The following is a 10,272-nucleotide window of genomic DNA, read 5'->3' as shown; positions in this document are numbered from 1 at the left end:
CTCACCGCATTGCTTCTGCCCTTGCCAGCTGGCCCTGCTGCCCCACCGGTACGAAGTGTGGGGCCGATTGAGTAAGGGCTGAAGGATGAAATTTGTTGCAGAGCAGCTGTCCCCACCCAGGCTGCCCTGGAGCTTTGCTCAGGGCTAGAGAGGAGGCTGCAGAAATGTGGTCTTTCTCTCGTCAGCAGATTGCTTGATGTATTGGGAGCAGTGCCTTTTCAACAAACCTTATCTCTGTGTGTGTAATTAGTTATGTAATGTTCAAAGAAGAGCCTTGGATGATGCAGAAAGCTGAGTTTGCTAATAAGAGTGGGTCTAATTGCAGAGCAGATGTGTGATCGAGTTGGGGAGCCAGCTCCAAGCACAGCCTTTTGGGGCAGAGTTGGCAAGGGTGGGTACCCTGTTAGCATAGCTGGGTCGGGGCCTTTGTTGGTGCAGGTATGCTGTTTGATCACCAACGTTAGAGGAAAATAGTTTTATTTTTATTTCTTAATGTGATGAATACACTAGCTTGAGGGTGGAGCTGTGGTTGGATCCTGGGCTTGCTGCTATCAGTCGTGCAGCATTAGGCTGTAAATGGGCACAATTTTGTGAAGACATTTTTGCAGGTGCAAAACCTCCTTAAAGGCACATGTGTACGTGACTCTTCCCCAGCATGCAATTATGGGGTGGAGGGTTAATTTGTGCAGTCAGATGGAGGAGGTCTCTAATCCATGTATCGTGTTTAGAACAGATTGATACCAGCTATCATTTTAAATGTTGGTGATGCAACAAAAAGCTTGTTGGTTATGTCTGACTGTAGGAATGATGAGTGCGTGCAACAATTCATAAGCTGCTCTTGAGAACAGAGTTTCATTATCAAACACAGGCAGTCAAATATTGTGAGTCAATATCTTCCACCTTCTTCCCCATCCATCTCCCAAATTACGAGTCACTTAAAAAGAGTTTATTAAAAAGTAGCCCTGGGTTCTTATCTCAATTGCCTCTCATTTTTGAAAGCTTACACTTTACATTTTCACACTTCACTTCAAACTACACTGCTTTCCTAAATGAACATGGTGATTGTGATTTGGAAAGCCGAGATTTTAAAAAGAAGAAGTAACATATTTTGAAGAAAAACAGCCACCCCCACTGTCTTCTACCCTACAAATAGTCTAGCAGGTCTCAGGGATCTTCTTTCCTTACCACCACCTCACCCCAATGCTGCATGTCTGGGCTTAGAGCAGTTAAAACTCTTCATCCCAGCAGTGGTGACAGTGTGGCCTCATGTCCCATGTCCGAGAAAACCCAGCCACCCGAGTTCTTTCCCATGTGCAGCCAAAAGAGTTGCCTGACACTGATGAGAGGGTCTTGGTGATGGTATCTGCAGGCACAGATGGCATTTGCCATCTGGAAGCAGTCTTAGTCCTCAGGTGGGAGAGAGCGAAGGGGATGAGTTGAACAGGAGAGAAATGCCTGATTATAGGTGAACGGTCCTCAAAGGGCAGAAAATATGGTAGGATTAAGCCAGAGGTGAGGGATTCAGGGAACAGCTGGCATGGAGAAGACTGGTGGGACAGCATTATAACTTTATTATTACCTTTGCTCTCTGTGGCCCATTAATTAACACACATAGGGAGTTACACACAGTCTGCTGTGCCAGCGTGGTGCTGCATGTCATGACCTGAGCTGCCACATCATCCCAAAGCTCTTCTAACTCAAGAGGGCTGTCTGGGCAGGGGACACCAGGAAGCCCCAGGGTTCTCCCCGCTCCTGCGTAGGTGTCCCCAAGGCCAGAGGTGATTTCCCTGCTGGGCTCAGAGTGTGTCTCAGGGGAGGGCACGTAGCGGGTGCCAGCCCCAGGGGTGTTTTTGGTCTCAGCCCACCTTTGAAATGATGTTTTGGATGCCCTGGACCTGCTGCAGCTGGTGCAGGTGCTGTGAGGGAACCTGCAGGCTGCGGTGCCCTGTGCTGAATGTGTCCCAGCCCTGAGCTCTTCAACATGCAGCGAGGGCAGGAGGAAGACAACTGCCCTCAGCAGAGGCTGCTCTGGGGGCATGGCGGTCTCCCCTCCTCCCGCCTGCTGCTGCCTCATGGGAGGCACACGCTATGGCTGTGTTGTCAGGCAGGAGCAGCCGCTGTGACGTGTAGTGCTGTAACAGAGGGGTGACCCACACATGAGGCCATGGGAGCAGAAACCTTACTGTCCTGGCACTACCCTGGCTGAACCACCACCTGTCCCCTGGGCACAGCGCTGCAGGGGCTGGGGACTGCCACTGGCCCTGTCGCAAGGTGTGGGACCATGTAGTGCGGGCAGCCCCTTGAAGAGGGGGTGACACAGTTGTCACCCTGGAGGCAGGGAGGGCAAGGAGGGCCACCTCTCGGGGCCCTTTGGCTGCTGGAGTGGCAGGGAGAGATGCCAGTGCCAGGGGTAGCAGGTCTCTCCCATCCTCGTTCCTGCTGAGGGCTCAAAAGAGGCCCGTGGAGCTGAGGGGAGCAAGGATGATGGGAGCATCGGGTGGGGTGAGGATGGGTGTCGTGTCCGATGTGGTCTCTTCAGCCTCGCTCTCCATGTCCTCCAAGCTCTCGCTGACAGAAGGGATGATCTGCACCATCTTCTCCTGGAAGTGCACTTGCTTGCGTGGGGCTGGCGCAGCTGCTGTTTGGGCAGGAGCTACTGGGGCCGGGCTCCTGTCCTTGCTGCCCTTCAGGATGCTCTTCATGTGGCCCAGCAGCGAGTGGTGCTGCTCCCTCTGGGCCCCGTGGAAGGTGTAGGTCTGCTCAGTGTCACCAGCGATGGTTGGGGCTGCCACGGTGCCTGAAGGGTCCACGTACTGTCCCGCCTGGGTATGCATCTCTTTGTGCCCTGGGCTCTTCCTCCTCTTGCTCAGCAGGAAGTAGGCCAGGGCGGTGACCACCAGCATGGACCCTGGGGAGAAGGCCATGTTGGCTGAGGGCTGGGGCAAGGTGAATATCTTGCCAAGCAGTGCTTGGTCTAGCTAGCTCAGCACCATCTGCAACTGGTCGAGCACCCCACACATCCCCACCCTCTCTGGCCTTTGACAGACCATGCTCCTCTTCCATCTGCACTACTCCCCACCCCAGCATGGGCTCCTCACCAGGGATGGTGACGTGCCAGACGAGGACAGGATGCAGGAAGCAAGCCACTGAGAGCAGCGTGTACCCCAGGAATTTCTGGAAGCTCCCTGGGCGTCTAGCTCGCTTCCAGCAGGCCTGTGCCAGGGAGTCAGGCTTGTATCTGGAGAGAGAAACAGAGATCCTTGTGGGATGGGGCACCAAGCACATGGCAAGATTTGGACCTAACCATCACCCATCTAGATGTGCAGATCCTCATTCTGGTTTTCCAGGAAACCGGTGTGTTGGTCAGGGAAGGTAAGCAAAGCCTGAGCCTCTCCCACGGGGAGAAGAGGCCAGGGACTACATCTGCCAGAGGTCAGCATCTCAGGCCATCTCTCCTTGGTGTTTGCCCACTTGGCCACTAGTCGAGTGCCTATTAGCTGGAGTAAGGTGTTGCCTCTAAGCTATCAGGGCTCTTGAGTTTATGCTAAAAGACAGCAGAAGTGCTCAGCCTCTGAGAAGCACATAAGGATTTTCTACATTTCAACTTAAACTTCTGCACTGTCTCTGGGAGGGAGCTGCAGCTCACCCTGGGGATCTGGCTCTTCCCTCAACCCCGGTCCCTTGTAGGGCTTCATCCTGTGTTAAGCAGATGCTGCAGACCAGGGTTTGTTATGCTGATGCTCAGCAAATTATGGCACAAGCTTGAGTTAAAACACAGGTTTAATTGTCTGTGGACATGGCCCCACTTACCTCCCTCCTGCCTGAGTGCGCTTGCCATGGCATTAGGGGCAGGACCTTTAGTCTGGCACTTGCAGCTCAGCTAGGTCTGGTGTTGCCTGTAAGGGGCAAGTTGCCTTAGGGTGGTCCCACCAAGGCTGGAGAAGACTGGACAGGGTCTACTCACGTGAAGCACATCTCCAGGAACAAACTGATAAAGAAGAAGCCTTCACAGACAGTAACTGCAACCCCTGAAAAACTGAAAGTTGGAGCTGTCAGGCTGGCCTGGGCTTGAGTATGCTCTCCAGGTGGCAGAAGGGGCATAGAGGGCCAGGATTTACTATCCAGTTCACAACAGAGTCTGTGTGCTGGGGTCTGAACACCCTCTGCTCAGCTGGTTTGTGGAGGAGAGCTCAAAGCCCTTCTGTCCCCGGGGCGTCAACTTGCAGCCAGTGTCACCTCTGGCCTGCCTGAGTCTGCAGTAGCATGGGTGATGCAGTAGCATCACTTTCTCTAACAGAAATAGCTTACTTTTCTGAAACCTAAATATGGAGATCTGAATTCCCCAAAGCCTTAGACACTGCTCCCTGCTGCTGTTGCAGTCTAGTCTGGTGCTACATATGGTGGAGGGGTTGAACCTGCCACCCCCGCCAGCTCTGACTTCAAGGGCAAAAATACTCACAGCAGATAGAAAGCCAGGCTTTTGAACTGTCCTTGCTGCAGAGTTTCTACGCCCACACCGATCAGCACTAGAAAGAGAAAGTAGGAAAGATGCTGACTGCAGGGTTGGTTCCTGACTCTCTGGTGCCCTACCAGCTCCCAGGATCGATGCCCCGGTTTCCCCAGGGACTGGCGAGGCTGCTCCTCCTGTGCTGTGCAGCACGTTAGGACTGCCAGCGTCGGTGATTCATGCTGACACACCAACCCAGGGGTCTCAGAGCTGAATGCTGGCCTTGACATACAGCCCAGAAACCCATCCCAGCTGCATCCCTATCACGGCAGCCTTGCCACTGCATGGGCTGGGGAGAGGTGCTCTGGGGATACCAGCTGGCCTTGGACAGCTGGGGGAGGTGAGCAGCAATGTCCTTGTGTCCCTTCCACCCCCTGCCACGCTGCTCCATCACGGCTGCCACAGGGGCTTCCCTCCCACTGCCCCATCCACCTCTGCCCCCTCCCGGTCTGGGGACCTCTCTGCCCAGGTCCCCCCAGTGCCTGCCAGCCTCACTCCCCTGCCCTCCCTGCTTGCCCAGGCCTGCTGCACCCAACATGTGGCTGCAGGGTGGCAGCAGGACAGGGGAAGCATGCCAGCTGCCTTCACAAAGGGCTGTAGCCATGGCATCAAGATCCTTTGCTAGCCAAACAGAAAAACATATAATGGGAGCAGGCAGATTAAAAACAGGGAATGAACGTCCCCTCAGTGCCCTGGCCAGCACAGCACACTGGGGAGTCAGTTTAAGGGGGATTAAGAGTATTAGCGAGGCTAAAATCTTCCTTGGACTGGCCGTTGGGGGCCAATAGCTTCAGGGGATGGTAAATTTCCTTCAACACCCTTCAACTCCCCACAAGACTATTTCCAAAATGGAGCAGAAATGAAGTGCCTCGCACCAGGTGCAGCAAGTTGGTCGGTATGCGACCAGCCGGTCATGGTGTACAAGTGCCAGCGGCATGGAGCTGAGCGGACCCCAGATCTCATGGCCAGGGCATCGCTCTAGGCAGTCACTGCACTCTTGTCCGCACTTGATGTCTCCACATCTCACTGAGCAGTCCCTGCCCATCCACTGGTGCTCAGGAAGTTCACCGCTGGTCCTGCTGTCCTGGTTTCAGCAGGGATAGAGTTAATTTCCTTCCTAGTAGCTGGTACAGTGTTTTGGATTTAGGATGAGAACAAAGTTGATAACGCACCGATGTTTTAGTTGTTGCTAGGTAATGCTTACACTAGCCAAGGACTTTTTAGTTTTCCATGCTCTACTGACTGAGAAGGCTGGAGGTGCACAAGAAGCTGGGAGGGGGCACAGCCAAACTGGCCAAAGGGACATTCCATACCATGGGACGTCATGCTCAGTACATAAACTGGGGAAAGCTGACCAGGGGGGGCCGCTGCTCGGGGACTGGCTGGGCATCGGTCGGCGGGTGGTAAGCAATTGCACTGTGCATCACTTGTTTTGTGTATTATTATTATTATTATTATCATATTATTATTATTATTATCATTTTATTTCAATTATTAAACTGTTTTTATCTCAACCCACGACTTTTTCTCACTTGTGCTCTTCCAATTCTCTCCCCCATCCCACCGGGTGGGGGGGGGTGAGCGAGCGGCTGCGTGGTGCTTAGTTGCCGACTGAGATTAAACCACGACACCTGCTCAAAGCATGCTGGCCAAGGCTTGAGGTGCTGGTTGGCTTCATTCATCTGAGCTGTGGTTTACCCCAGCTGGAGAAGGGTACCAGGCTCCCAAACAGGGATGCAGACCAGTGTCCATCAAGCCTGCGAGGTGGGTCAATGCCGAGGGTCTGTGCCTGAGCACACAGCTCTCCTGTCCTGGCCAAGCAAAGCCCCGCCAGGGTGCTGAGGTCATGCTTTGGTTCCCCCTGTGTCACCTGCAGCTGCTGGCCCCTGTCAGCCAGGGGAACGCATGGGGCCCACGTGCCACCCTCCTCCATAGAGGCTGCCTCTCCAACCCTGAGCAGGGGCATGGGGAAATCAGTCTCATCAGAGGGCTGTGAAGCTGTGTGAGCTGTGTAATCCTGCATGCAAAATATTGTCCTTTGCTATCTTGTGACTGAGAACCCTTCTTTATAACCTTCCCTACAAATGTGGAGTTCATTCATTCATTCATTCATTCATTCCCTGCGGATGAATGCAGAATTCAACAGCTTGGCTGTTAGGCTCGAGTCTCTGCTCTGGATGGGGAGGTTTCCTCATTTTGCACAGCTTCTGCTTTATCCACAAAGCTGTTTGGATGAAGAATCTGCAAGAAGCAAAGGGCTGTTTCCAAGGTGTTTGTTTGGACTAGTTGCTGCCTTGATTTGGATCTTATCCAAACCATGTGACTAAAGGCACATGGTTAGGAATTAAATGGTTGAAAGCATGAGAATTAAGACATAAGTAAGGACTCTCTCCTAGATGCAGAAATCACAAGGCCTAAAATCTCTGAACTACAGAGATGCCCCAAACACTGCAGTGAATCGTGGGGCTGTTTGATCGCTCTTAGCTAACTCGTCGGCTCTGCCGACGGCAGGGCTGTCTGATTTCTCACATGCAAGAAACCCTGTAGCCCCACCATTGCAGACAGCCATTACACTCCAAGATCCTGGGGGAAGGGGAGGTTTATATTATGTGGGTAATCTTCTGTGTTTGCAAGCAGCTTACAGAGCTGGCCAGGCCTTCTCAGAATCAATTACTGAGGCTGATGCACTCTCCTCTCCCTTTCATATTTTTTTTTCAAACAAAACCCGTGGGATTCTCTTCTGCATGGTTTCCATTTCATGCAAAAACCTCACACACCTCATCAGGCACTAAACACTGCATCAAGCTGTTTTCTTACTCCATTGAGACACACAGAGGAATAAAACACAGGCACCTCCCATTCTTCACTGGCCTTTTGGGAAAGTCAGGTGATACTGGGAATGCATCAGAGCTGTGGAAAAGCACAGAGATTGGTAGTGCAGCTGTCTATGCTCTGCGATGCTCAGCAGATAGACAACTGCACTGCTCATTTCAAGAACCACTACAGAAAGAGGTGCAGATGATGCAAAATGATGACAAGAAAACAAGCAGGAGAGAGAGAGATTATATTCCACTAAGACACTTCCAAATTGTAAGCTACTTTCAATTTTGCTGTTCTAGCTTTAGTTTTCCCATGGCAACAAGCTCATGTGTTCTCCCGGGAAGGTCTCTATGAGTTTCCTTGGAGCTTTAAGAGAGAATATGACCAGCATGGGGCTCGTGTAGGCCCGAAGAGGATGGGGATGGAGAAAGGAAGAGATTTGCATTTGCTGGTTAAAGCCCTGTCCCAGCTCCTATCTGTTGCAGTCTCATCATGATGTGCACTTATCTACTGGGAGTTTGTATAAACTCAGAGACTCAAATTCCTGCCCATTATCAGCCATTTAACGAACATTCCAGAGCATAGCCTCCAGTGTCCCAGCTGGGCTTTGGGTGTCCTTGAGGACCTGTGCTCTCTTCAGCTGACCTGTGTGCTTTCTACTTTGTCCCTCACTTGAGCAAAGTGTCTCTCATGGCTGTCTGCAGTTGATAAAGGAAATGCGAAGGTAGGAGGGCCTGCTGCGACCTACTCTGCAGCGTCTGAATCTGCAGTTCCCGGGGGTCTGACACAGGAACCACAGGCACCACCTCAAGTCACCTCTCACCAGGAACCTCTGGTTCACACCTCCAGCCTTTAGGCAAATCAGGCACTTTGATCTCTGCTTTACTGATGGGGAAACTGAGGCAGAGAGCGCTGTCTAGCCTGTCCTGTAACAGTGAGTCAGCAGCAGTGCCAGAGTGAACCCCTGAGCCCTTTGCGTTAGCTGTTTCCCCACATCCCATCCGGAGATGCCCCATGTGAGAAGGTTATTCAGTGCTTCGGGGTGAGACACTGTGCCTGAAACATCCGGCTCAAAACACCTGCATTTCACCTGAAACCAAGCGCTCGGATGTGTCACCAAATCCAGAGGACGCTCGTCCCAAGCAACTCCTGGCAGCGGGTGAGAGGATGCAACTAGGGAGGTGGGTGAATTTATGATGTTTGTACTGCAGCTATAACCTGAACTGCTTCCTGAGCCTGCTCCCTGACAGGTTGCTAGAGGCAGAGCAGCGCTTTGGCAGTAACTGTGCTGTGATGGCTGGGACCTCTCCATCCTGCCTGGCACAGGACATCTCACTGTGCACAGCACAAGGAGCTCCTCCTTCATTTTCACATCCCACAGAGCAGCCTGGCAGTTTTGCGCAGCCATGAGTATTTTGCTTTTCAGTCTCATTCGCATCTTGCCTGTGCCCATGTCTGTTTTACAAGAATATAATTTAGTTTCCATTTGTGCTTTAGCTTGTCCTCTGCCATACTGAGGCTCTTCCTTTCTGATGTCTCACTGTGCCTCCCACAGCATTTCGAACGAGCCTGGCCAGGAACCCAGCACTCTCCCTCCCTGGGTCCCAAAACAAAAGTGAGCGAGTTTCCTTGTCCCCCTTGTAGGATGGGGCAGTGGCTGCACCTGGCCAAAGGCAGGGAGACAGCTCAGGGGTCCCAACACCCACTCAGTGCCTTTTAGTGCCAAATAAAAAGAGAGCTAGCTCTTACCTGCTGCGGTGGAGATGCCCAGCAATCGGCAGGTGTACTCCAGGGCACTCCAAAACGCCTTGTGCCACATGGTGAAGAGATGAAGACAGCGGTGCCGGCCAGGCAGAAGCTCCTCTTCAGAGCTCCCGCCTCACGCGTAGCCCAGCAGCTCCCAGCCGCGGGCAGAGCCTCTCCTGCCCAGGACCAAGTGACCTTCCTGAAGGAAAGGGCAGTGCGTGCAGGACTGGCCACCTCCACCGGGGCCTCCCAGGGGAGGGTGGTCAGAGAGCGAGCTGCCACCACAGGGAACCGGTCAGCACTGCTTCCCACTGCTCCTGCGGGGGCTGCGGAGACTTGGCCTTTTCCTGATTGCTTGCCGCTTGCTCGTGTTGCTGGCCCGGCAGTGATTAATGATTGGTAAGGGGGGGGGTGCGGCTTTGGGAGCATTTGCAACCCGGGGTGCACGGCCTTTCCTGCTCCCGAGGAGGAGGCTCTGGAAGCCCAAGCTGATTAAATGCATGTGAAGTCATTAGTGCTGTGCAGCTCCCGGCAGGTTAACTATTTGTGAGGATGGCGATGTTTGCTCTTGGCGAGAGAGTGGCATGTTTCTGGCAAGTCGCAAGGCTCCCAGGGCACCCCAGCCCTGCTGCCTCCTGCAGCTGAGCCCCCCGCCATGGCTGCTGCTCACCGTGCAGGTTTTGCCAGGCTCTGACTAGTACAGCTCGGGCAGTGTCTGGGCTGATGTGCAACCACAGGAACAAGGAGGTCAGACCTATTCCCAAGGGTCTTACAGACCCAGGCCAGCCATAGAAGGGGAGATGTGTATTTCTCTTCTTGGGAACCTCAGTGAAATGGATTTCTGTGTTGTAGTCACCAGAGTCATTTGAACGGCACCGGGGTCACACAAGTGTCCTGACACGTGGAGTGGGGTGCATAGGTACTCTGACCTCTTTGTATTGGATTTGATAGACAGCTTGGGGGTCCTTGGCTTGTCTCTGCAGGACACACCGCCTCTGGAGAGGGGCAGCCCTAGGCATGTCTGAAGGCCAAGATGGGACAGTGCTGGCCTGCTCTTGACCCCAGCCCCACATTCCTCTGTGCTTGAACATGGTGCATCGCACTGTGGGTCACCGCTTCGGTCCCCACCTGCTGCTGTCTGGGGAAGAGGTGGTGTCGGCACAAGCATCTGGTCATTGCAGTCCCAGCAGGAGGGGTGT

At 53.3% G+C, this 10,272-nt stretch overlaps 1 protein-coding gene across 4 annotated transcripts; it reads right to left on the bottom strand.

The window, feature by feature from the left end:
* Positions 1-924: 924 nt before the first annotated feature.
* TMEM72 (transmembrane protein 72) lies at positions 925-9,393 on the bottom strand. Of its 4 annotated transcripts, XM_076338705.1 has the most exons (5): positions 9,077-9,393; positions 4,460-4,526; positions 3,965-4,036; positions 3,099-3,238; positions 925-2,908 (listed from the first exon to the last, which is right to left on the bottom strand). In XM_076338705.1, the coding sequence occupies exons 1-5, from the start codon at positions 9,144-9,146 to the stop codon at positions 2,448-2,450; spliced, it is 810 nt and encodes a 269-aa protein (XP_076194820.1). In that variant the 5' UTR covers positions 9,147-9,393; the 3' UTR covers positions 925-2,447. The 4 variants fall into 4 exon arrangements, with proteins under 4 accessions (XP_076194820.1, XP_076194821.1, XP_076194822.1 ...); XM_076338706.1 differs by lacking the exon at positions 3,965-4,036; XM_076338707.1 differs by lacking the exon at positions 4,460-4,526 and having other exon boundaries at positions 9,077-9,139.
* Positions 9,394-10,272: the final 879 nt, after the last annotated feature.

The sequence above is a fragment of the Aptenodytes patagonicus genome, chromosome 5 (assembly GCF_965638725.1).
Source record: "Aptenodytes patagonicus chromosome 5, bAptPat1.pri.cur, whole genome shotgun sequence".
Lineage (NCBI taxonomy): Eukaryota > Metazoa > Chordata > Aves > Sphenisciformes > Spheniscidae > Aptenodytes > Aptenodytes patagonicus.
This window is presented reverse-complemented; position numbering and strand designations above follow the sequence as displayed.

Bases quoted from the DNA above. Each gene is read 5' to 3' on its own strand.
- TMEM72 (XM_076338705.1), bottom strand. From the start codon at position 9,146: ATGTGGCACAAGGCGTTTTGGAGTGCCCTGGAGTACACCTGCCGATTG. The intron at 4,527-9,076 runs GTAAGAGCTAGC...TTCTCTTTCTAG, and splicing joins GGGCATCTCCACCGCAGCAG to TGCTGATCGGTGTGGGCGTA. The intron at 3,239-3,964 runs GTGAGTAGACCC...TTCTCTCTCCAG, and splicing joins TTCCTGGAGATGTGCTTCAC to ATACAAGCCTGACTCCCTGG.